We start from the raw sequence: 26,656 nt of genomic DNA on the forward strand, positions 1-26,656 counted from the left end.
TAACAAAACAAAAGTTTATTTTATTTTCAATTCAAAATGACTAAACAGCAGAGCACTGCTACTGCATAACAAAATAGGCAATTATGTATACATAAACTTAAGAAACACAAGAAATAAAGTGACACCAGTAACATATATATGACAAAAGATTTCAATTTAGCCGACAACAGTTGATATACTTGCATTTATTAGAGCAAGTACATGCTGTCAGTGGAGGCTTTTACAGACTCAATAAAGCGCTTTTCACATGCAGATACAAGCAGAAGCTTCTGTCCCCTCCCTCCCTTGGGTTCCCACTCCTTTTTTTCTGATATTTTCAGCTAGAATATCAGTCAATAATGACAGTATTTTTATTTTTGGGTAAACTATTCATTTAAGGTAATAAGCATAGGAAGAGGGCAATGCACTGTGATCTGTTGTGTACCTTGGGTGTTGGGAATGAAAGAAAATCAAGCCTAACTGATATGGTTTTGGGCTCAGGGAATGTTACCAAAAACTCTAACATGCTGATGAAGACCATATTTAAAGGGTGGAGGAAGACTAGAGTGAAAATTATGTTGCTAAATTAAGGATGGGAAACTAAGAGACTGCTGAGGGAGTTGTCATTCATTAATGTTTCAAGACCTCAATATACACTTCACAAATACCAAATTCACATACAGTAAAATTTCTTGTAGTGAACTAAAATCTCTATAGGGTCATTTTAATATACTGTATATTTTTAATTTCAATAATACTCATTGTAAAAAGGCATTGTTTCAGATCACTAGGAACATTGGGGGATTAGGAACACTGGGGGATGTTAGCAGGATGGGTGTGTTGTCTCCTAAAGAAAATTAAAGTTGGGGAAGAGAAATGTCTTGGCTGGATTCATGTGCCCCCTAGCTGGGGGAGAGGGCAGGACTTGGCTCAGTGCTGATGTTGACCAAATACTCACTGGATTTGAGACTTGCTAGAGACTTACAGCTGGGTAGAGAAGCCAAAGAACCACATAGACCCAGCATAGATGGAGTGTTGTCCTTAGCTGGTAAAAACAAAATAAAATATAAAACATTAATCAGTAGTTCAAGCAACTGGAATGACCACAAGCTTGCCCAGACATGCTTGTAAAGTGGATTAATCTATGTTATGACCTGGTGACCACGCTGTGCCTCCATTCTGATTGCTGTCTTCCTTATGAGAGTCAGAGTTCAAACTCACATCAGCCGAGAGGTCGAAACTGTGAAAACTTCTCCTGAACACACACAAATGTACAAAGAGTAAATTCACGACTAGATTTTTACATTTTCTGAGGTGGCTAGGAAGGGAGTGGTTGCTCTTATAAGATCCCACTTATAAGTCTCAATGATTTTCTAATCCCTAGATATGGCTTGAGTTCCCTCTTCAATGTCTATTTTTTAATGTCTATTTTTTTGCCAGTTTTATCGCCCACCATGCAAAAATTGTCTTATCGCTTCAAAAAAGTCTGAATGCTTTGAAAGGTCTCTACCTAAATACTCAGTGGTTAGGGGATTGTTCAAATCTCTAACCCAAAACAATACAAATTGTGGTTCTTGCTAAGGAGCATCTCACAAATGTTTCACACCCACAAGCAAACAATGCTTACCGACGGAACACCTTTACATTTCCTTGGTTATTGGCAGCTTGTGCAGTTGTCCATTGGTTGATGAGTGGAATAGACAGGCCTTTTACCAAATGAGAGGGAATTATGGCAGTGCTACAAAACATACCAGAATAAAGCCATTAGAGAATTCCTGTTTGTGCAAACACAGAATGTCTTAAGTAGTGTGTGTGTATGTGTGTGTGTACAGTTGTGCTTGTAGCTCCAGTATAATGGCCTCCAGTTCCTGCTTCTCTTGCTGGCTCTGAATCCGCAGTTCTTCTAGTTTAGCATCTAGCCTCTTGTTCTCAGTTTCTACATTTTTCAGCTGGGACTCCCTCAAGCGCACCAATTCCTCTAAATAACCCTGAAAACAATTACACATACACACATAAGAATATGTTTGCACTATTTCTGCATCAAAATCAAAGGTCAAAAAATGAAAATATCTATGCCAGCATGAATTTCCATGATAGTTTATGCCTAATAGTGCTGGTGGAGTGGTGGTGGCATAGTGGACTAAAGCACTGAACTGGTAAGCAGAAGGTTGTTGGTTCAATCCCCACAGCCACCACCATTGTGTCCTTGAGCAAGGCACTTAACTCCAGGTTGCTCCAGGGGGATTGTCCCTGTAATAAGGGCACTGTAAGTCACTTTGGATAAAAGCATCTGCCAAATGCATAAATGTAAATGTCTACCTGGTGGACCAGCATGGTAATGCTATTCACCACCAAAACATTGGTGTCAACCAGCTTCACCAGAAAGTGCATGCTGGTTAACTTGCTAGTTAAGAATCCTGGTGGAGCCAGCACCAAAATGTTGGTCTTTTCCAAATACCCCAGTGCCTGTAAGTTGAAAACTCCTAATTTGAACCTTTTGTGCATAGACGATCTTGAACCTTTGCTCCATCTTTCGGCACTTGTTGCTCCAGGTCTCTTCGTCTGTGACCAGAGGAATGTAAGGATGTTCAGCTACACTCTCATCACTGGCACTGCTATCCACACTGCGGCAGTCCTCCTCATCACTCAGGTAGTCGTAGCTGCAGGGGGCACATCATTAGCAGATTAAGTTAATAAGTATGTGTTGTAGTGGCAGTAACGTAGCTTGGTTCCAATAACATGCTGTATCCACTGACACTAGCACAAACTTTAGTTATTGCACTGTAACTTTAAATTGTAAATGACATTAACCTCTAAACAGATGAGAGTATTTTGTATATATATGTATAGTTCATAATTAGGCCGTGTCTTGTGATATTTTAACCTGTCAGCCAATGAAAATTCTCTGCTCAATATTAGAACCGCTCACCTCTGTGTGAACTTCAGGTAAGGTGTGTAGTCGATCACTGCAGGAGTCTTTCCATCCAAAACCTCTCCTTTCAGACAAAAACTAATAGTAGAAAAGAGAGAAAGAGAGAGAATCTAAGTTAGTGGCAAAACTTTCCAATTTGCACCAAAAATGGCTATATAGTCACTCACAAATGCCTGGGCTGGGCCTATCCTAGTGGGTATTAGCGGCTAATATAAAATTGTTCAGTTTGTAGGAAGCTTTACATTTTGAAACAGTTTTAAAGAAACTAAATAATTATTACATCTTTCAATGAATATTTCAATGAGTAAACATAATTCATGAGTTGTCATGAATACAATGTTTTCACCTGAAGTCAATAGCACTGAGTCCAATTAGCATCCCAGTCAGAACGGTAGCTTCCTCCCTTAGCATAATAGCGCCATCATCATAAAATCTCCTGCAGTGCAAATATACATTTACAAATCCGTTAAATTACTTTGAGGTGATGACAACTCTAAGTTACATTAGATATATGTATGTGCAGAGTTGTGACCTGGTGATTCGAGTGTCTCTTAATGCTGTGGCTACATATTCAGACAGACGCTTCTCCATCAAAGCCACACGAATCCAGGCTCGTCCCTGTGGAAGGACAATGAGAGAATAAACAGTAACAGATAAAAGAGAACTGCATAAAACAAAAAGACCCCTGCAGGAATAACTTAAAACAGCTTAAGGTGGATGGCTGGTCTCCCAGTCTGGCTGAGCTGGTTAAACTGGTCTCTTTTGCTGGCTTTAGAGGGGTTTTGGGCACCAGCTGGCCGAACTCTTAAACACCAGGTTGGTCGGTCTGGGAGACCAGCTACACCAGATTAAACCTGCTAACACCAGCAAACCATATTCGTCTGGTTCTATATTTTTTCAGTAGGGAAAAACAGTGAATAAAGAGAGATTGCACTGATTTGCAACAGTCTAGACAAGAGAGAGGAAATACGAACAAAAGGAGAAACTCTAAATAATAGAGTGCTCGAGGGAGAGATTGAAAGGCTGAAAGAGTCTTGCCTTTGCTCGTGATGTACTAATGTTCTCTATGCTCTCAATGCTACTGATGCAGTTGTTGTGGACTTTACTGCAAGCCAGACGGATATAATCCCAGAAACTCCTTTGGCCATCTGAACTAAACCAACCACCTGGACCTGATAAAAAAAGTTACCACACAATACATTGGATGTCAACTTTATAAACAGTGGGCATTGACAGAAAAAAAAGAATGAACATTCCAAACTTGAATCCCTGCTGAAAAAAAAATCAGCTTGAACCAGCCAATGATGGTTTGCTTGTATTAGCTGGTTTAAGCTGGTTTAGCTGGTCTCTCAGCCTTGCCAAGCTGGTCTGATTGGTCTAGCTGATCTTCCAGCCAGGTATCTAGCTGGTTTTGCAGGTCGGCCAGCTGGTCTCCCCATCTGAGACTAAGCAGCTTGGCCAGGCTGTGAGACTAGCTAACTACCTTAGGCTGGTTTAAGATGCTTTTTTCAGCAGGGATAAATCTGTCTGAGTAAATGCACTGTTCTACCTTTAAAGCGGTGACTGAGGATGTGCTCCAAAATTGCAGCAAAGTTAATAAACTCCTCTGACGAGTCATCAATGGGCTCCGCAGTGTACTTTTCCAATAAAGTCTTCACAGAGAACCTTAGAAAGAAAGACGGAAAAAGCAAGAAAGTGAAATACAGAGAGTAAATAATGCTACATAACAAATTCTAACATAGATCCGATTCAAAACCATTGGAAACCAGGCAGTGATGGTGCACCACACTTTGCTAACAGCATGAACAGTATTACACAGGCACTAGCATCAGTGAAGGCCCAGCTCAACACTGCCATTCTGACTGATGTAAAGACAGGAGTTTTTGGGAATGGTGCCACAGCGGACTGCTGAGGTCAATCCCAATTGTTCTGTGTGCAAAACAATGGCCTTTTGATACAATATTCACGTTACTATCCTGCAATCACAATTGGAGTCCTTGTGCCCCAACCAACAGCGAAATGCTACTTGTCGGCATGGCGACCATTGTCCTCTCTCTTGGGTTCCATTCCAATCTCTGCAGCAGTTTTTTTTTTTTTTTAAAGAGCAACAGTGTAGTGAGCAAATCTCCCCCATATCCTGACACTCACTCATTTTCTCCACCCACCCACTCACTCACTCAAATGATGGTGTGATCTATTAAGGGCTGTCCTGAATCTGTACAGATTCCGTGACCCGCAAACATCCTAGTGCACTCAAACCTGCAAGGCTCTGGCATGCAAAGCCACACTAAGAGGAGAGAAAACAAGGAGAGAACTGCGAGTTGCAAAGACCTGACGCCCTACATGCCTTCATGGGGAACACCAGTTTTACAGAAGGGAAGACTGCCCTGTCGTTGGGTGGTTCTTCAATAGCTCGGGGCAAGACTTCCATCACCATGGGCAAGTCCTCCATCACCCGTGGGGTTACCACCACCTCTATGGGTGATTCCACCATCACCAGAGGCAAGACCACCATCTCTCTGGGCACAGCCAGCTTCAGCCGAGGCAAAACTACAACCTCGTTCCGCAAGGCCCTCATGCCCAAGCACCGGACCAAGTAGATGGAAAGGAGAACCACAAACATTGACACTGGGACACCAAGATCAAGAAAGACCACTGAAAAGGACGATACAACAGATATACAGCCAGAGAGGCCAGAGGAGGACTCGAAGAGGAAGGCATTTCTTTTATTGAGAAAGACCTGCTTTACAAAGGGCAAAATCAAAATGATGAAAAGCAAGAAGGCCATCTCATGGGGGAAGACAGTTGTTTCGAGGAGCAAGACCAAACTGAGGAAGGGCGAGACTACGTTTGTGGTGGGTACAACTACAATCACTCATGGGGAGACCACTAGTTCTTTGAGCAAGGCCACTTTAAATCAAGGAGAGAAATCTGTGACTGTAGTTAAGACTTCCCTCAAAAGAGGCAAGGAAACTCAATGGAATCTCTATTGGGATTTTCATCTGTGACTTAAAGACACAAGTATTACCCCAGACAGTTTGTAAACAAAGATTGACTTTGTAGAAGAGTGTTCAAGCAGGTTTGTTGTCTTGTGAGATGCAAGTGTTTGCCAGTTTGCTCAAGAACAGCAGAAATGCATTCTAGAGGCAGAATGAAGTGTAAGTGTACCTAAAATGAGCTTGGAACGAAGGATAACATCTTTGTTGCAGAAATGGAATACAACTGATAAGTTGATTTTAACATAATAGATGCATCTAAGAGAAGATGTTCCAAAATCACTGAATATGGTTTTCATTTAATGAAAGTGTGTGATGGTGTTTGTGGCATGGTCTGTCACCACAATTGGAACAGCTGTTGTTCACATGCAGAAGGGTATTAGTTGGAAAAGGATCCAGATTGTGGAAATGCAGGGAGAATTCAGTTTGAGTTGAGTTAGTTGAGATTTAAACAAGCTGTACTAACCAAGTCATAAGAAAAGTCATAAATTCATCCATAGCCTTAAAATTAAAATGGTCATTGCTCATATTTTCTCTCTTAATCTTATGTTAATGTTGGATAAATTAACCAATATAAAAAAGTATTAAACTATAATTGTTAATAAATGGACTGTGAAATAGTTTCTAACATTCTTTGTGTTATTTCTAAGGCATATTGCTTAACCAATGATGAAAAATAAGCAAGTGTCTCAAGAATTGAAAATACAAATATATTTTAAAGATCATTTGTAAGTTTTCTCCAGAAATGTTCTCATTTTCACAACTGGACAACAGAACACAATGCTTCAGTGATAACTAATTTGATGACACACACAAGCTAAGGCCAAGTCCACACTAATACGTTTTCATTTGAAAACACATTAATTCCGCTACATTTATTCCTCTTATCCACACTAGAACACAGTTTTTCTCCACCGAAAAGAGTCATTTGAAAATTCTCTCCATTGCTGCATACTTTGGAAAATGATGACGTGATGTGAGGAAACTGTAAATAGAGTTTTCAAACCTACATGGATTAGTGTGGACGTGGCATACAAACTGAATAAATAAAGCCAATATGTTATTTTTGGAGGTCTGGCATAAAACGCATACAAGTAGACCACTCCCTTGAGTCTCAGCAGTTAGTCTTGAGCACAGTCAACATTACACCTTTTCCAGCAGCCATGTACAGTATAACTCAAAACACTTCAGAGCAGTTCTAGGGAGGCACAATGCCACAAACCTAAGTGATGTCACCACCGATTGTGTCGCTCAACAATGTGTTCTTTAGTGTGTTCCACGGCCTTGCTTTAGCGATTGGACAATGCAGTCTACTGTCTCCTCAGCCCCCAGATAGAACTAAGGCCTCCTACGGCAGCCTCTGTCCATTCACGGCACACAGGGGAGGTATGTGGCCTTGCGGAGCACACGTTACACTGTTCAACAAGGGCATTATGCTGCTGCATGGGGGATGCTCTCACCACGTTTAGCATTCTGGTCCCATCCCGACACTAGCTGTTTGGACCTTCACACCCAGCCAGGCACTGTCTGTGTGCATTGGAATGTGTGGCTGCCAGAACATGCGATGAGCCAACAAAACTTTATCCTGTAGATCCAGGAGGTTTAAGAAATTCCCAAGGGAGAGAGAGTAGAGAAATTTAATCCTGAACGTTCTCCAGGTCTTCTAGACTGGCTGGAGGAGACCTCCAGGATCTTCTCCACCACGACCTTCCGTTCCACTATGGGTAACACCAGTTTCACAGAGGGCAAGACGGCCCTCAATCTGGGGAGCACATCTATCAAGAGAGACAAGACAAAGATCATGATGGGAAACTCCTCGATCTCCCGTGGGAAGAGCACAACATCCCTGGGCTCATCCACCATCACCAGTGGCAAGACAAAGATCTCCATGGGTGGCGCCTCCTTCAGCCGAGGCACCAAGACTACGTCCTTCCGAAAGGCATTAATGCCCAAGAGGAAGACTCTTTAAAGGGGAGTAAGGCCGAATCTTTGGGGCAGGGTTCTGTGGGGAGGGACAGTTTCAACATGCTCGGCATGGAGAAAACAAACATAGTCAAATGTCACCAACAGCTGAGGATGAAACACCATCATCACAGCATACCTTCTGTGGAGTTTATTTATTGTATAGTCCAACTACACAGTGATCATTTTGATATTTTTTTTGTCCAAAAATGTCATGGCTCTGGAATATATCCAGGAATCAGGTTAGTAACTAATGAATTCAGCTAATGTGCCTCCAAAGGATGATTGTTTTGCCCCATCTTTCACTGTGTAGTCAAGTCTGGCTTTGGACTATGTACAATTTGTAGTAATAATATTTCTAACTACTTTCCAAGTTATACATGGTTTACTGATATAGGCATGACGGTTTAGTCACCTGCACTTGTTTGATTGTGGCTGTATCATTGCTTTGTAATTTTGTCAGAGCCAGATATAGCAAGACATCGCTTTTGTAACAAGCAAAAACTAGGTTTGTATCCCAGGTGGTATTGTAAGGTAGCATTGTAACAACAACCCAGTTAGTCTTGTATGATTAGAACATCATAAACATTCTTGATTTTCTACATGGCTCTATGGCTGACCAAGAGGTGTTTTCCTTAAGGGCAATCCCATGCCTCAAGAGCAATGCTAGTCATGTGCAGGTATGAACACTCCCATCACCATTGTGATTGTGATAAATCGAGCAAATTCACTGATATCACACAACGACAGGCCATGGCACAACAATAGGGCAATGTTTGACAATTTTACAATGAGTTACATATATTTAAAATATAAAGTGGAAGGTCCTCTCGTGCTAAAATAAAGCAGGTTTCTGAGGACCAGCAAGGTGAGGGCATGTCTGAAATGCTAATGAAGGAATGTGGCAGCAAGACACACTTGGTACGATTTGACACTGAAAAACAAATGTGCAGCCACATAACAAATGGCTTTTATATTCTTGGTCTAGCCCACCCTTCTATAAAATATTACTTCATACCACTCACACTTAAGATCTTTGGGTTTTTTCAATGCACTTACAGGCACACTTTGCCTCCTCTCTATGACCTCACTGGGTAACCTCTAATTCTGTTTTGGATTGTTTTCAGCATTTAAAGCTTACGGACTACTGATTCTAAGTCTAGACTTTCTTTGTTACACTTTCAAATATTTTTTCTGATGTCTTGGTCCTTCTCTCAATCAATCATTCCCATCGCCTATCCTAGCCCTCCTCTCCCTAGCTTGACCAATCATTCTTTTGTTGCATCTCCCTCCCACTCTCTGTTTTGAACTTTCTAATATTCATCTTTCCCTCACCCTTCTTGTAGGCAGGACAAGCGGAATCTGCTAATTCTGTATAAGCTTTCCCATGCATTCGCCCAATCAGTCACTTGGCAAAAACATCCCCAGACTGACTGCAGATTGGAAATACAAGCCTTTTTTAAATTCAAGTCAATTTAAATGGCAGCACATCTTACAGTTAGCTATTACTTACTAGAAATGGAAAAAATGTGCCTTTTTGTTGCTCACAATGTCCAGTTTAATTGATTGTCCACACTGATTTATAATCAAAGGTGGGATTGTTAAATGGATAAGGTACATGTTGACTGGGAAGCTGAGCAAGTGATAAAATGGTTTGGTATTGGCTGAGGTAGGCAATACTCAAGGAACCATCTGTGAAATTCAGTGTGAGTGCTCTCAGTAAGATCTCCTCAGATCTACAATAGAATTTGAAGCTGATTATAGAAGAACAAATCAGAGACAACTGAGTTGGCACTAAGACATGTTTGGTAAAATAAATGTGACTTTGTGAATGTGAATCAGATGGCCAAAGAGATGCATCTCGAAAATGGAGAATGATCTGAAGTTACTAAGAAAATATGCAGTTAATTGAAACCCAATTGCCTCTTTTTTAATAACTTAGTAAATGTTAACAGGGACAGGATTTATAAAAAGGCTCATTGCAGGCAGAAAGAATATTTACAATATTTAGTTTCTTAGGTTTAAAATGCTGCTGTCATAAACCTCTAAAGCATTACCAAGATAGCTTTGTACCAATTTTGCTTCTCTCCTGGTCACAAGTTGATTCAGACATCAGCAACTGCTATTCTTTTTTTTAAGTGTCTGATAATGTACTTTCATCATTTCACTGTATATCATTTCAGATCAAAAAGTCAAACACAAAACAAAAGCTGTTGATTCTGCTGATACGAAGACTGACACTGAATTCAAATGCTCATCCTTGCAGAATTCTTGAATCAATGGAGTCCACACATTTAAGTTGCTAGCTTCAGTTGTCTGGAGGACTTTCTCAAGGAGATGAGCAAAACTGGCAAGTCCAAACAAGGGAACTTCACAAAGAGACTTTCCTTGACCGCTGGAACTCTTACCTCTCGACTTTGACAGGGAAGGCAGTCATCATGCCCTGTTTTACACTTCATTCCAAACCCCTTAAACTTGCCCTCTCAATGATGATGCTATTGTCATACTGTTATAGATCTACATTAATATGTCTCATTGTCATAAGTACTGTGCTCTTGCCCTGGAGACAAAAACAACACATTTATTTACAGTATGCATTTATTAGATTGTATACCCTGGGTGTCAAACCCATGACATTGGTTTTACTAGCAACATGCTCTACCAGATGAGCTACAAGTCCAAGAGAACTACAGGAATTTAATCCAATGATGGTGGCCTATAAGCGAGAGAAGACCAACCATCAAACATCTTGAGTACCCTTATAATTAAAATGTTGTGGTATTAAGTCCCTCTGAAACTGACATTTGTTTAGTCTGAGTTTAAAAAATGGAAAAGTGGAAAACTGAAATTGAGTTATGTTTGTGTAAATTGTCTGTCTATAGTTATAGAATGTCAGTGATCCTGACAGTATGTGTGTAACCATTGTAAAAGAGGCAGTCGAAATGCAACATCACTAATGCTTTTTATCTTAGCACAGAATGAACTCATCTTTGAGATAAGAATTGGGTGGGGGTTATTAGCGAGTGAGCATATAATGTGAAACTAACAATGTTTCTGTTGGTCAGAACCCTTCTCCACAATGTCAACAGCTCTCAGTTTTAGCAAAAGATGGTCAAAATAAATATATTGACTGGATTTGCATAGTCTTATACTAAGATCCAATCCACCTTCAAGAGCTCTTTGGGCTTATATCATCAACCATGAAGACCACACTGCCCCATTTTAACTTAGGGGCCAATTTCAAACATGTCCTTGACCATTCAGAAGTGCAACCTGGCATCTGTGATTAAGTGATGGTTTTCTTCATTGCTAGCATGATGCCACAGTAGCATTCCCACTATAATGGGGAAATTTCAACTGGTAAAGTGGAACATGGACCGAGAGACATGACAATGGGGCTGTGGGTTTGATGATTAAGAGTGAAAGAAATAAAATGTAATGGTCTCCTGATCTCAACATACCAGAGAACTACATACACCTGACAGAGACACGAGAGGTTTTAGCTACATGATGCAACGTGTCCTTGAGAGCACAAAGTAATCTGAGCTAATATCTATGCTTACGGTCCAGTTTAATTATGCATTGTTTGAGATTTCTTTGCTAGCATCCATTAATTAAGATTTCAAATTGAATTCTTTATTTTTTTCTTGTCAAGTTCTTTGTCCTGTGTAACTAGTCTTTAAATGTTTTGACAGCTCTGGCATGGCCAAACAAAGGATGTGGGTAGCAAAAAAAGGTCCTTGCCTTTTTCAACAAAAGCGTCTTTGTGTTTATAATAATCTGTGAGGTCTGAAGTCAATTTTTGTCATTCTTTCTTGTTCATTGTTTTACACAATGCATTAGCATAGTATGTGTTATGTGCTTAACAGTTTCAACATTATACCATTCAGATAGTAGAACCTGGAAAAGTTTGGTTCAGACCATGGTGCTGTACGCTTAATAAATGTGCTGATATTACTGAAGTTCTTTTTTCTTCTATTCTCCATCCAGAAATCAAAATATTGAGAGCAAATACACTTTTTTTTTTTTTTTTTTTATGTTTCCTGGAATTATTTGGGTTTTCTCTTAAAGCAGTAATTCACCCAAAAATGAAACTTCTGTCATGATTTACCCATTCTCATGTTCTAAACCAATATGAATTAATTTCTTCAGTGTAGAAAGTAAATGTAAACAAAGTAAATGTTAGGTATGTTAGCCTCAGTCACCATTTACTTTCATTACATCTTTTTTCCATTCAATGAAAGTGAATGGTGACTCAAGCTAACATTCTGTCTGACATCTCCTTTTGTGTTCTATGGAAGAAAGAAAGTTATACAGGTTTGGAACAACATGAAGGTGAGTAAATGACATAACTTTGCTTTTTGGGTGCACTATCCCTTTAATTTAAGCCATTTTCTTATTTACTGGAGGCAAACAGATGGGGAAGATGGGGGTGATGATGTCACAACAGCTTGCCACCTCACAATCATCTCTTTGACAGCATTTCCATTATGACAAAACAATGGTCCTGCTGTTCAAACAAGAGTTACAGTGTTCTCTGTCCATTCGGCAACTGTACATGGCCTACAGTATGCATGGGGCACCCCCAAACACCATCAATTATTCAACACCTACGTTCTTTGCTGTACTAACCAACCGATTAAGTGCAGCTCTGGTGCAGTCCCACACACCCCTGAAGAACAGAACGTTGCGATGAAATTCTGTGCGTCCCATATGGTTCGCCAAAACTCACCGACGCATGTTGCACAGGGTGCTGGGACAAAGTACATGCATACTGTGTATAATGGCAAATATAGACTGTGTATTGCGTGGCATAGGGCTGAGAATCTATAGATGCAATGGCGTGCCCTAACATCAAGAACTTTATAATATGAATCTGCAGATAATGGGCTGGCAAAATGGAATAACCTAACTTTTTTGGTAATGAATATGATTTGATGAATTCTTGAAGCACCTGTAAATAACTGTAGTATTTCCTAAAACTACTTAAAACGGAGGTTTGGCTAAGTATACTTACATTTGCATTTGCATGTATTTGGCAGACACTTTTATCTAATGCGACTGACAGTGCATTCAAGCTATACCTTTTATCAGACTTTTATCAACTGAGCTATAGGAACACCAATGACTTCATTGGCACGCTGAATGAATGATGAAGAATGTAAATCAAAGTTGATACTACTGATACATTCATGGTGAATGGATGATCAATAAAACATTACAAATAAAATTAATACACACACTTTACAGAGTATAATGTATTGCTACATAGGTCCTAGCCTAAGTCGTATGTCTTAGTAGCCCTTCTGATCTGGAAGGGACTTTCAGACTCAGTTTCAGTCTCATTCGTTCAACTTTAATTCACACTTTTTGTAAAATGCTCTATGAAGGTTTAGGTACCAGTATGCCTTTGTTTTAGCACATATATATAACTTTTTTGTAATGATAAAGTATAAACAGAGTAAATATCAATTAGGCTACAATAAAACATGGAGGAAAGAAAGGATAGGAAGAAAAAAAAAATATAAAAAATTGTTAAAAAAAAGAAATTAATCATCAAAGGAAAAAAGATCAAAAGACTTGCAAATATTAATGGTTGTGACAGCCTTCTTATTCAGCAACCTAGAAATAGTTTTGACGTCTATTTCAGCAAGCAGAAAATATCAAATGGGTTTCTGGTTAGAAAATGTGAATTTATGTATAAATGGTCAGACGGATGTAATGACGTCATGGAAGCTGGGCTCCTTCTCTTCCGCTGAAATGAGATCAGGGACCAGCACCCTTAAAGGGCCTCTCCTTCAATATTGACCCTATCGCTAAAATTTTAATAATAAAATACGTTTTATCTTATTAACTTTGTGCTAGGTAAACTAAAAACCTTATCTTGACTAAAACTATTGCATGACAGCATATCGCTGCACACCAGAGAGAGAGAGAGTGTGAAGGTGAAAACGATTATGTAGCTATTTGTGCCAGTTGCTCCCTATGTTAGGCTCTCGTATATGCATTAAAATCACGAAGAAAAGATTTTTCAGAAGACTATATGATGCTGATAGACTTGAGACACGTATAACAGGGAAATGCTTAATATAAGCTACAGATTTATACCCTAGGCAATGACATGTTGTAGGAGGCCGTTCACACCGAACGCGTTTTTGCGTTCGTTCGCGCAGTTTTCAATTGTCTTTCTATGAAAACACGCGCTACAGTAGACTAACGTCTTTGGCCGTTACGCTGTTTTAAAAAGAACTTCAACTTTTGAAAACGCATCTCGAGACACCTGCGTTTTGTTCAATTCGTTGTGCCGCGTCGAGTTTTTTGAGTGCAAGGACGCGTTCGGTGTGAACGGCCCCTTAGAGCTGACTGTCATAACACGCTGATTTTAAATAGCGCGAGTACCGAGCATGCAGAGCGCTTGAAATGCGCTGGACGGTGTGGATCATTTAATAACGCTACCTGCAAACGGTGATGAGATTCTTGCGCTCCACGGCGATGTTTCTAGAAGACGATTTTTTCGACGTTAGACCCATAGCCATTGCGGTCTTGAGACAGAGTGACTTCATTCGGCGGACGCTACATCGAGCATCTCCTTTCCCGGTGGCGGATCAAACCACTCCCTCATTCTGCCACTCACACACCAGTGGAGGAGACAGGGGTTGGTTGGCACAGGATTCATTTCTGTGCTGTTACAAAATAAATCTAAACATTTGCCCTTTTGGCCCACACTCACTGATTCTATTAATGACGACATTCAATGGTTTAAACATGTCAGGGTCATAATAATGTAATAACTTATATTCATAATTAAAAAATTGTAGTTAATAGAAAAGGAACAAATAATGTTCCAATTACATTCTTCTTCTTCTCTCTCTCTCTCTCTCTCTCTCTCTCTCTACATATACAGGCTACTGTACTAGGTTTCAAAAGGTTTAAAAATGTCAAGATGACAACTTTTCCATTTTTCTAAAATGATCTAAAATATTTTTATTTGGAATTTGGGAGCAATGTTGTCAGTATATATATATATATATATACATACAGGTGCATCTCAATAAATTAGAATGTCGTGGAAAAGTTCATTTATTTCAGTAATTCAACTCAAATTGTGAAACTCGTGTATTAAATAAATTCAATGCACACAGACTGAAGTAGTTTAAGTCTTTGGTTCTTTTAATTGTGATGATTTTGGCTCACATTTAACAAAAACCCACCAATTCACTATCTCAAAAAATTAGAATACATCATAAGACCAATAAAAAAAAAAAATTTTTAGTGAATTGTTGGCCTTCTGGGAAGTATGTTCATTTACTGTAGATGTACTCAATACTTGGTAGGGGCTCCTTTTGCTTTAATTACTGCCTCAATTCGGCGTGGCATGGAGGTGATCAGTTTGTGGCACTGCTGAGGTGGTATGGAAGCCCAGGTTTCTTTGACAGTGGCCTTCAGCTCATCTGCATTTTTTGGTCTCTTGTTTCTCATTTTCCTCTTGACAATACCCCATAGATTCTCTATGGGGTTCAGGTCTGGTGAGTTTGCTGGCCAGTCAAGCACATCAACACCATGGTCATTTAACCAACTTTTGGTGCTTTTGGCAGTGTGGGCAGGTGCCAAATCCTGCTGGAAAATGAAATCAGCATCTTTAAAAAGCTGGTCAGCAGAAGGAAGCATGAAGTGCTCCAAAATTTCTTGGTAAACGGGTGCAGTGACTTTGGTTTTCAAAAAACACAATGGACCAACACCAGCAGATGACATTGCACCCCAAATCATCATAGACTGTGGAAACTTAACACTGGACTTCAAGCAATTTGGGCTATGAGCTTCTCCACCCTTCCTCCAGACTCTAGGACCTTGGTTTCCAAATGAAATACAAAACTTGCTCTCATCTGAAAAGAGGACTTTGGACCACTGGGCAACAGTCCAGTTCTTCTTCTCCTTAGGCCAGGTAAGACGCCTCTGACGTTGTCTGTGGTTCAGGAGCGGCTTAACAAGAGGAATATGACAACTGTAGCCAAATTCCTTGACATGTCTGTGTGTGGTGGCTCTTGATGCCTTGACCCCAGCCTCAGTCCATTCCTTGTGAAGTTCACCCAAATTCTTGAATCGATTTTGCTTGACAATCCTCATAAGGCTGCCGTTCTCTCGGTTGGTTGTGCATCTTTTTCTTCCACACTTTTTCCTCCCACTCAACTTTTTGTTAACATGCTTGGATACAGCACTCTGTGAACAGCCAGCTTCTTTGGCAATGAATGTTTGTGGCTTACCCTCCTTGTGAAGGGTGTCAATGATTGTCTTCTGGACAACTGTCAGATCAGCAGTCTTCCCCATGATTGTGTAGCCTAGTGAACCAAACTGAGAGACCATTTTGAAGGCTCAGGAAATCTTTGCAGGTGTTTTGAGTTGATTAGCTGATTGGCATGTCACCATATTCTAATTTGTTGAGATAGTGAATTGGTGGGTTTTTGTTAAATGTGAGCCAAAATCATCACAATTAAAAGAACCAAAGACTTAAACTACTTCAGTCTGTGTGCATTGAATTTATTTAATACACGAGTTTCACAATTTGAGTTGAATTACTGAAATAAATGAACTTTTCCACGACATTCTAATTTATTGAGATGCACCTGTATATATATATATATATATATATATATATATATATATATATATATATATATATATACACACACACACATACATACATACATACAGTACTGTGTAAAAGTCTTAAGCACATAAGATGTTTCACAAAAGCATTTGTCTTAAGATGGTTATTTATATCTTCAGCTTTAGTGTGTCAATAGGAAATATAAATGTTAGACTCCCAAACATTACTTTTGTAAATAGAAAAGTTTAGAATAGAAGAACAGGGAGCCCTGCAACAGATGTCATGTCCTCAACAAAGCCCCCCACTGAACATCGTCTCAGTCTGAGATTACATGAAGAGACAGAAGCAACTGAAACAGCCTAAATAGATAGAAGAACTGTGGCGAATTCTCCAAGAAGCTTGGAACATCCTATCTGCCAACAACCAAGAAAAACTGTGTCCAGGTGTATCTAGGAGAATTGGGGCTGTTTTAAATGCAAAGGTGGTTACACCAAATATTGATTTATCTCTGTTTTATGTTTACTGGACTTTGTATGATGTTAAGTGATAAATGAAAACTATTTATGTCATTATTTTTGAAGACATCCTCACTATGCAAAATTTTTCCCAAGTGCCTAAAACTTTTGCACAGTACTGTATATGTTTAAAGTTTCAAAAGATTTAAACATCAACTTTTCCATTTTTCTAAAATGATAAATAATAATAATAATAATAATTTAGATCATTAAAATATATGTATTTCAGTTAATAGACATCGGAACCAATTACTAATAATTGGCATTATATAAGAAAAAATATATTTATATCATAATATCTATCTATATTGATTTAATAACTTACATGACTACCCCCCTCAAGCACAACATTCGGTAGGTGTGTGACACCCCGGCCAAAATCAAGCTGCATTGTTCTTCAAAACTTACACTGTCTAAAATGTGTCACTAGTTGTTCCCATTCAGCTACTAATATAATTCAGCTTTATTTAATACACAATCTTACAAAGCAACAGCAAACGATGGCCATCAGGGGGAGCCGTTTGACCGGATTGGTTGTTTTTTCTTTCTCTAGTTTAGTGGAGTCTCGGGTCTAGACCTGAGGGAAGAGAGAACAGTGGCTAAATTTAGCCAATGCAAATGTCTTTTTGGCAGTTCATTTGTGTGTGTGTGTGTATATATATATATATATATATATATATATATACACACATACACACCTAACATTATCTTAAAATGTAAAATACGCTCTTAGTCGTGTAATTAAAATAGGAATGCAGATTTTGGAATAAAGCTTATCCCTCACATTCAGACATTTTTCATTGTGTGTGCAGTTGTGTGGGCCTGTGTGCAATTACCCCTCTATCTATCTTTCTCACACACACACACACACACACACACACACACACACACACACACACACACACACACACACACACACACACATGTTGGTGCGGCTATCCTTATGAGGACTCTCCATAGACATAATGATTTTTATACTGTACAAACTATAGATTCTATCCCCTAACCCTAACCCTACCCCTAAACCTAACCCTCACAAAAAACTTTCTGCATTTTTACACAGGGTTGGGGAGTAACAAAATACATGTAACAGGATTACGTATATTCCACTACAGTTACAATTTAAATCATTGGGTTTTAGAATACATTTACATTCAAAAATTATTTTGATTACTGAAGAGATTACTTTGCATTTTATTGTCATTTGTTTCATTTAATATTTAGTCCTTTCAGATGGAAAACATTTATACATATAAATGATGTGATCCAAAGTGCATTTGAACAGCGGTGAAACACTTTCTTATGACGTGTTACATTCATACGAGCAGACAGAGAAGTAAGTTTGGAGCTGAGGAAATAGAAATAAACCTTGTGTAAACCGTCAGCTTTATGCTAAGCTAAAATGCTACTTCTAGCCATTTTACATGCACATGTTACCAGGCACGATCGTATTTTTTTTATCAAGAAAATTCACGATGGATCATAATTTCTTTTTTCCTAGTAAGACCTTTGATATTAGGGCAAAAATCACATTCTTGATAATTTTTTTATTGTTTTCCTGTAAAAATATCTAAAAGTCCTTAAAACATGATCAATTTGATTGATCTTGTTTTAGAAACAGCACTGCATAAGATATTTAGGTTTTTCAGAGAATGTATTTTAAACTTGTATTTTGTCTTACTGTACTGGCGGAGTTTTTATAGTCAAAACAAGTGAAAAATCTACCAGTGCTGAAGAAGTAATCCAAAGTATTTAGAATACGTTACTGACCTTGAGTAATCTAACGGAATACGTTACAAATGACATTTTACAGCATGTATTCTGAAATCTGTAGTGGAATACATTCCAAAAGTAACCCTCCCAACCCTGTTTTTATATTTTAAAAAAAACATTGTTTATAGTAATTTAAATTATGGAGACACTAGGAATGTCCTCATAAACCACATTTATAGCATAAATACCCTTGAAATTACCAGTTTGTAACCTAAAATAATGTCCTTGTAAACCACCCAAACTGCCGACAGAGCCTGTGTCAATATAAAAGGAGGTCAAAAGCAGCATCAGAGCACAGCAGAAGAGAGCAGAGTATATTTCAGCTGAATCAAAATTACAGAACTGTTTTCAGGCAGCTACAGCAACAGAAGCCCACTCAGAAATACATTTACATGTGTATTCGTATGTGCATTCACATTGGCCAAAAATGCATAAATTATCAGAATAAATAAACAATAAGAATAATTACAAAGCCAGAACATACAGTCATTCCTAACTCAATTGTCATTTTTCCTAACCAGTTCCAAAACCAGTATAGTTTGCTATAGTTGAACACACTGGCCCTACTCATGCCCAACACTAGGCTGTCCCTCTGAGTTAGTGTTGTGATGCCCCAGTGTAAAACAAACCAGCAGTACTTTGAATAAGGAGCATGTTGAAAGCATTACTTCTAAGGCTACATAGATGCCTAAATGTGCTGTGGCAAAATAAAAACAGTTCTAATGAGTAATAGAAACATGACTAATCTATTATAAGATTCCAATTGAATCCCAAAAGATCTGTCTATTCAGCGCTTTTAAAGTCTTAAACCAACTGATAGTCTTAAATGTTTGTTTAGCACCCCTCCTTGTTATAATTCAGTGCAACCTTACTCCTTTGAACGTCCTCTCACCTCCAGAGAAACCAATAATACTGTTTATCAAACCAACAGTTTTGTATGCATTTTTAGCAAGGAATAGCTCACCATGCCAGGGAGGTGTTGCTCCAAGACAACATTGTTACACCAATAACACTTTACTGTAAAATTGAGGACTTATTGGTGACATAACATGCCATCAGTGTACCTCCAACTGTTAAAAAAAAAAAATCCATACAGAAAGAAAGCTGACAACTCACAGAGAAGCAGTTAAGAAACATCTTGTCAGTGTGCAGTTTACAATCGCTTCAGTGGTTGCATAAACTCCATATTGTAGTGTGGATATACTTGCAGGACAAAGCTCCAGGAAGGGCCATTATACTGGCATTCCTCACATAAAACTGTACGAAAAGTACAAAGCAATTGGCTCTGGTCTGTCCAAGTACCTTGGCAACTTCATGTTGGTTTTCAAGTGCATCGTTTTAATAGGCACCTCAGCCCCCCACTCCTCCCCCCCATCTAGATCTTAAAAGGCCTGGAGTACTGCAACAGAGATATACTAATGCATTACCTCAGCCTCATCCAAATCCTTTAAATGTCTACTTTATAACTGCTGATTCACAAACAAACTAGATGAATAAGAGCAGTCCGGATGCAGCAGTTGTCATCTTGTTTTTTGATCCGTGTTATCAGCAATAAGGAAGAGAAGAACAGAATGGGAGAATTTGGAGAGCTGGGACAAGGCGTTACTTGCACCTTAGTCTTACCCACAGATCACATCTATTTTCAGTCTTTCTGACAAGTGTGAGACTGTGCATTCAAACTAATCTACCTGTAATAAGGAATATACCTCAATAAATAAAGACAAATGAACAGATTCTACAAAAAGCCTAAAATAAAATTAAAATAGTTCTGAAATACAACATGACATTAATGAAAATGTATGTACAAATTGACTGAGAAATGTCTGTTCCCTTTTCCACATCCTCCATGCAACTGTAAAACAGATATATATATATATATATATATATAAAAAAAAAAAAAGTGATTTGGAGAGCAAACGAGGAGGGATCCATCAACCCTTCCATCCTTCTCTCATTTTAAATACTGTTCCTGTTGATGTCCATGAAAGTCTCAGTCTTATGTAAAGCTTGTAAGATAATGGTAATCTACAAATGATGTACTAACCCTGTAATGCAGTAGATCATATTCCCAACCTTCTGCTTTGATGATCTGTTAAATATCTGCATTTTAAGGAGAAAACAATATGTTTGTTTGATCTGCAGTCCTAGCTTTTTTTCTCAGTGAGAAGATGAAGGTAAGTAGTTGGGTCTCTTTGCGTGTTGATCCATACCATTGGGTGACAGGAAGATCCACCCTTTATAATGAGTCATCTGCCTTCAGTTTCCTATTTTGACCGAGGCCTAAACCTAACAATACTGTGCCTGCCACCTCTATCTATCTTTACTCCTCTCTCAGTGCGAGTCAGCCTCTCTGGGGCTGTATCCATTGGCTGGGGACTGGAGTGAGGTTTTAGGTTCAGAGTCTATGCTGCTAGAGGGTCTTCTGTGTCGTGAGGCTCCAGTGAAAAGACGGAAGGCACCCCTGCAGATGAGGGAAAACCAGTAGACCTGCGGTGCCATAAGCAAAGCTGCACCTGCGTTACACTGCCATGGCACGGACAGTGGCACCATGTAGAAGGGGATGGATGCGTACCTGTGATAGAAGTGCAAACACATATGCACAGATTTAGATCACAAAGAACAAGGATTTAGAGGAATTAACTATGAGAAAAGTTTTTTTTATTTATACAAAACCCTTATGTTCACCATAAGAATTGAACTATGAAAAGGATCCAAGCTTGATAGTGCAACAGTGTTTTCACACCTTTGAAATTCCATGACTTTTCTAGTCATTCATAATATTCTTTAAACTCATATTAAATGGATTTCCATTTGTATATCAGGTACTAATATTTGGAATTATAGATTTAAACGATCTTATTTATTAGTGTACAAATGTCTCCTACGAGAGCCTCAAAGGACAGACTGATGTTATGACACTGGCTTGTGGGCTTTTACTTTACGTTTTACTCTACACAAGAACTCACAAAAAGCTTCATCTAGCCATTTAAATGTTTTAGAGAAGATCAAATCTAGAACATTTTATATTAATACTATTATTTTCTATTTACTATCATTATTTCTTAGTCATTTAATTTTATAATTACCATTATTTATTTATGTGAAATATGTATAATCAGGGCATTTGTCACTTATATTTGTAAATAATTTCATAAGCCTTTTTTTAAATACATGCTCTACACTTGGAAGCACATGCAACATAACATGTCCTCTGTAAGAGGTCACAATGTTAAACTGGCAAACAAAGTGTTTAAAAATGAAACAAATATCAAATGAAAGGTATAGATCTGTAAGATATCAAACAATACATAAAGTAAACTTTAAATTATACTATCCATATAAAACTGCTTATCAAGATTATCACTTTGTCAATTCCGACAGATTTTTTTTTTTTATATTCCTGAATAAATCAGACGATGTCATGGTCAGCTATAACTCTGAGAACCCCTTTCCCACTTCCTGCTCGTGGTGGATGCAACAGTAGGACACGTGGTCTGGTAAAACATTTTCTTTTGATGATATATATATATATATTTTAAACAAACAATGTTAAAGTCTCTGTGGTCACAGCTTCAACATGTCAACTCTATCATTCCCATTATGATCATTTCTGTCAGAACTGTATAATAGTTTTGGCATTTTAGTTTAGGTTATAGAAGCAGCTTTAACGGATCCAGTGTACAACACATGGTTAAGATGGAGAAATATTAAATTTAGTCCAAATTTACAGAATACTCTGAAAACAGAAAATAAAATGTATATCATATATTTTATCACTTAACTCCTTTACTGAACACAATTATTAGATAATTAAAGACTTTACACTCTTGTTGGATTGATCAAATTAAAATAGTATGTTTTAGTGTGTCTGATGGAGTTGATACAATTACAGTATGATGTTGTGAATAAATGTCAATTTTCAGAAAAAAAGTGGTGTTGTTTTTTTAAACCTGTTCCCTTAAATGGTTCGTTTGCTGGGACCTTTGTCTACAAATATATCCATTTCAAATTAATTTAGTATTAAAAAAATAAAAACTATGATTTTAAACTGGTTTTGTCCCTTATCTCAAGAATCAGTGTTTTACTACTATATATTATATTTACTAAATTTTACATTTCCATAAGTTTCCATGACTTGTAAAGACTACTTATTTCAAGGAATGTTCCAGGCCAGGTTCCCAGATCTTTTGACCACTGAAAGTCGCTGATGATTACTAAATAAGGAATTTTAAAAAACATTTAACAGAGATTGCGCTCACAATAGCAATTTCTAGAAATGAATGATTTTTCATGCCTTCAATATAAAATGTTGTACATAAAACAGTAAATAATATAAAAATATAAGATGTTCTAGTTTCTTCTCTAAAACATTTAAATGGCTAGTTATTTTTTTGATGCAAGCAAAATCAACTCTGTTGTTGTTTGTCAGCAATGAAGAACACACTCAACACTTTGTGCTCTTAGTTATATTTGCGAAGTCAACAGTGTTCAATGATGATCAAATTTCCAGTCTTATGAATCATCAGTGCTGTGATTTTAAAATTAGACCATGCCATCCAGACCGACAAAGATTGTCCCGACATTACAGTCCATTCAAAACAACAATGCTCACAGTCTTTAGTGGTCATTACAGTCATTTGGGAGGAATGTGTAAATTAAAATGTCATGTCTGAGTCAAGTCCAAATGAGGGACTGAGTGGGGAATAGGCATGTTTACATTTAACTGACAGGAGAAGCTGCACCAGATTTGAGCATCCTTGTTAATATTCAAGGCAATTTGACTCAGCAGAGAAAGGGAGCAGAAAAGGAAGACTGAATGATTGAGTGTGTTAGACATCAGTGATCATACCTGCCGTATGCGTAGTACAGGTAGGGGAAGAGAAGAACTCTGCAGATGAAGAAAGTGACCAGCATAAGAGCTCCATTGACTTTATGTAGGAGAGTGTGTTGTTGCTTGTACTGAGACAAAGAAACAAAGCAGAGAGCAGGAAGTAGAGAGAGATGAGAGTGTTTAACAGATAGAAAAGTATTAATAGGCAGAACAATAGGGTGACAATCATGATTTAAAATCCCCAGATATTAAATTAAGTTTGAGTGAAGGAGAGGTATACAAAGGAGAGAAAGAGAGAGTGGTTAGAGTAAACAAAGTGAGTGAAAGAGCCCTTTCAATCAATCAAATATTTTAAGATCAGTGAGTCTGACAAAGATTACCCTGCAACCAAGGTCCAAAATTAACACTTGCCAAGCACCAAACATGACAAAATAATACATGGTTTAAGTCGAAATGTAAGAATGATAGACCCTTGCTGATATAAGTGGTGCAAACAATTCAAATTGACATGTGAACTGTCGACTAAAGAAAATATCTGTGAAGCCATGGCCACACTAGGCTTTGAGCATGCCAGATTATTTCGGACACCGCAACAGACAGGATATAATGTCAAGCTTAAGTGCTTCTGGTTTTAATAAATAATAAATCACTAATAAAATTAAATTAAACAGTTAAAATATCCAATCCACTCACTTTCCTGCAACAACAAAAACACGCAGCTTTGAAATAGGTCAGTGAGGTCAGTGTGTGATGTTTCGATTTTCTATTGGTCACACGTCTTCCCGTCATATGACTTTGCGGGTGGTAGTTCACCAAATGTGAATTTTTGTGCAGCGGAATTTCTTCAAATGAGTTTGCGTTTCCAGTGTCCTGTGTTCAGATGTGTATAAATGGAAGTGAATAGAGCGCGAAGTGTAGTGTGACCACACCTTTATGATATGCACATCTTTTAAAGACTTATACATCAGTGGATTGATTTTACAAATTTTATGCTGAAACAAAAGGATGCTGAAAGTTTTATCTCCAGAACTCCATGTGGCAATACATATGTGGAACACTCTTTGCATGAAAACACCAAAACATGGGGAGCAATATCACATGTGTCTTCTTTATGTACCTTTTTATTTAATGAGACACTGAGACTAGCTCATATATGATGCTCAGTGGCACTGTTGTCACAAATACACAAGGAAAAAAACAGCTTAAAAATCCCACTGTCATAAGGATACAAATATTTATTTAGGGCTGTAAATTGAACGTGTGTGATTAATTAGATTTTTAAAAAACATGTTTAAAAAATGTATGCAATTAATCATGCCCCCAGTCTGTACCTAAATTCCCGTAATAAGGAATGTTCTTACCATCGGAGCAATTTAAGCTTGATGTACCACCTTTATGTGGCAGTAGGGGGCAGTCAGCACTACAGCTTTACTGGCAACATGCCTCGTCAAAGAGAGCAACAGGCAGCACAGCCTTTCACAGATAACACGCTAAATGGCAGCTTGACCGATCACAACAGAATGCAGGTATCTCAAGACTTGTTTTTCAACATTTCAAACTACGTTTAATTTGACACAGCCTTCTAAAAACACAGTGCTTATGACTAGAGATGCTGAAAACTAGTGAAACATGATGCAACCAAAGTGAGACGATCCAAATGCGTCCGTCAGTGGCATGAGTACATAGACCAACAATTAAAAATACCTCAGAAGGAAGTAGGCCAATAATAGTAGCGATGCACCAATATGACAAATTTGGGCCGATATGATACCCATTTAACAAAAAAACTATAGACCGATGCTGATATTTTGTCAATTACGTTTTGTCATCAGATCGATGTTTTACTCAAGAATTATGCTTTAAAGACATACAGAGAGGTACAAAAGATTTTTTACTGTTCTAACAATAAATAATTTCCATTGAACATGGATTGGATCTGTTGAAAAGGACAATATTTTAAAGAGAGCCACAATAAAAGATAAAAAGAAGATAAAAGGATACAAAATAAAAAAAATAACTAAATATGATAAAATGATGATTGATATGAAATAAAGCTTATTAAGAACTTCTAAAACATTGAACTTTTGTTTTTGTAGTTCAAAACAACATGCATGTATTGGGCAATTCGTTTTAATTTAAACATCCCTTTATGACGGTTTTTAAGCATTGATGTGACAATGAGAAAAAATAAAAAAGAAATATTACATTATTATGCAATTCTACATAGCCTATTGTGGCTATTATTATTTCTGGATTATGCATTTTAATCCACAGAGTTTTTACAAAGTGTGTTATTAATTTATTATAAATAAACCATTGCATTTACATGCTTATAACCGATATGCAGATGGTTTTAATTTGGTCAATAATTGGCTGATAAATATGTGCAGCCGATACGTCGGTGAATTACTAAATGTAAGGTTATGGCCTATTAGAAATATTTATAGCTGGTAAATGTACTAAATTAACTCGCCAAGGGCAGGTGTGGCAAAAAATACATTTTGGACCTTGCCTGCAACCATCTTGTAGAGCAAATACTACCAAGAAAAGAAAAATACAGAGCGAGGTAAACTTTGAAATCTACCAAGACGGACAGTTGGATGGAAAGAGAGACAGAAAGAAAGGGTGAATGAAAGTGGTTGTGTGTAGTACCTGAATGAGTATTTTTCCCAGACAGACAGATGGAGTGCTTAGTTCTGCCATGAACATAACACCCTGAAAATAGTCCCCTTTGCCCTGTCTCCAGAACTATAGAAAGAAAGAAAGACAGACAGAAAGAAAGAAAAGAAAAGAAAGCTTATGTTAGATGTAGGAAACCTTAGTAGGTCTCCTTCAGAGGAAACGCACTGCAGAGGTTCTCCAGTCTTATCAGTCCGAAAAACCAGCTAATGCCAGGTTGCTGCACTGGAGCCGCCAGCAACAGTCTCCATGGCTACAGATGGAGAGTGATGGAGAGCATAATGATAGGGTGAAAGTACACAGGCCCATTCAGGACAAGTTTGACTCAGCTACACGTTAAGCCACCCACAGAGCACGATCCCATCAAATCACTTAAACAGTCAT

The 26,656-nt window shown here is 38.1% G+C and overlaps 3 protein-coding genes across 5 annotated transcripts in view; 1 reads left to right on the top strand and 2 right to left on the bottom strand.

Moving 5' to 3' along the window:
- Positions 1 to 20,936, bottom strand: LOC127450520 (RUN domain-containing protein 3A-like). 2 transcript variants are annotated; one of them, XM_051714733.1, is made up of 11 exons: positions 20,807 to 20,936; positions 4,461 to 4,576; positions 3,950 to 4,083; positions 3,444 to 3,529; positions 3,258 to 3,347; positions 2,909 to 2,989; positions 2,474 to 2,639; positions 1,810 to 1,967; positions 1,607 to 1,717; positions 1,134 to 1,234; positions 1 to 1,024 (listed from the first exon to the last, which is right to left on the bottom strand). In XM_051714733.1, exons 1-11 carry the CDS (start codon positions 20,866 to 20,868, stop codon positions 882 to 884), a joined length of 1,248 nt encoding a protein of 415 aa, XP_051570693.1. In that variant the 5' UTR covers positions 20,869 to 20,936; the 3' UTR covers positions 1 to 881. The 2 variants fall into 2 exon arrangements, with proteins under 2 accessions (XP_051570693.1, XP_051570692.1); XM_051714732.1 differs by lacking the exon at positions 20,807 to 20,936 and adding an exon at positions 14,326 to 14,492.
- On the top strand, positions 5,045 to 6,518 carry zwi (zwilling). The gene has a single exon (XM_051714768.1). The coding sequence runs from the start codon at positions 5,263 to 5,265 to the stop codon at positions 5,509 to 5,511; it is 249 nt and encodes an 82-aa protein (XP_051570728.1). The 5' UTR covers positions 5,045 to 5,262; the 3' UTR covers positions 5,512 to 6,518.
- The window catches only part of LOC127450528 (ceramide synthase-like), a 25,065-nt gene continuing 17,458 nt past the window's right edge, over positions 19,050 to 26,656 (bottom strand). For both annotated transcript variants that reach the window (XM_051714746.1, XM_051714748.1), the window contains exons 5-7: positions 26,246 to 26,341; positions 23,612 to 23,721; positions 19,050 to 21,334 (exon numbers count right to left, since the gene is read on the bottom strand). In XM_051714746.1, the coding sequence (XP_051570706.1) occupies positions 21,094 to 21,334; positions 23,612 to 23,721; positions 26,246 to 26,341 (447 nt within the window). In that variant the 3' untranslated portion in view covers positions 19,050 to 21,093. The remainder of the gene's footprint in view (positions 21,335 to 23,611; positions 23,722 to 26,245; positions 26,342 to 26,656) is intronic.

The sequence above is a fragment of the Myxocyprinus asiaticus genome, chromosome 13 (genome assembly GCF_019703515.2).
Source record: "Myxocyprinus asiaticus isolate MX2 ecotype Aquarium Trade chromosome 13, UBuf_Myxa_2, whole genome shotgun sequence".
Classification (NCBI taxonomy): Eukaryota; Metazoa; Chordata; class Actinopteri; order Cypriniformes; family Catostomidae; genus Myxocyprinus; species Myxocyprinus asiaticus.

Bases quoted from the DNA above. Each gene is read 5' to 3' on its own strand.
- zwi (XM_051714768.1), top strand. From the start codon at position 5,263: ATGGGGAACACCAGTTTTACAGAAGGGAAGACTGCCCTGTCGTTGGGT.
- LOC127450520 (XM_051714732.1), bottom strand. From the start codon at position 14,432: ATGAAGTCACTCTGTCTCAAGACCGCAATGGCTATGGGTCTAACGTCG. The intron at 4,577-14,325 runs GTAGCGTTATTA...TTTCTTTCTAAG, and splicing joins AATCTCATCACCGTTTGCAG to GTTCTCTGTGAAGACTTTAT. The intron at 1,968-2,473 runs GTTCAAATTAGG...AATTGTTTTCAG, and splicing joins AGATCGTCTATGCACAAAAG to GGTTATTTAGAGGAATTGGT.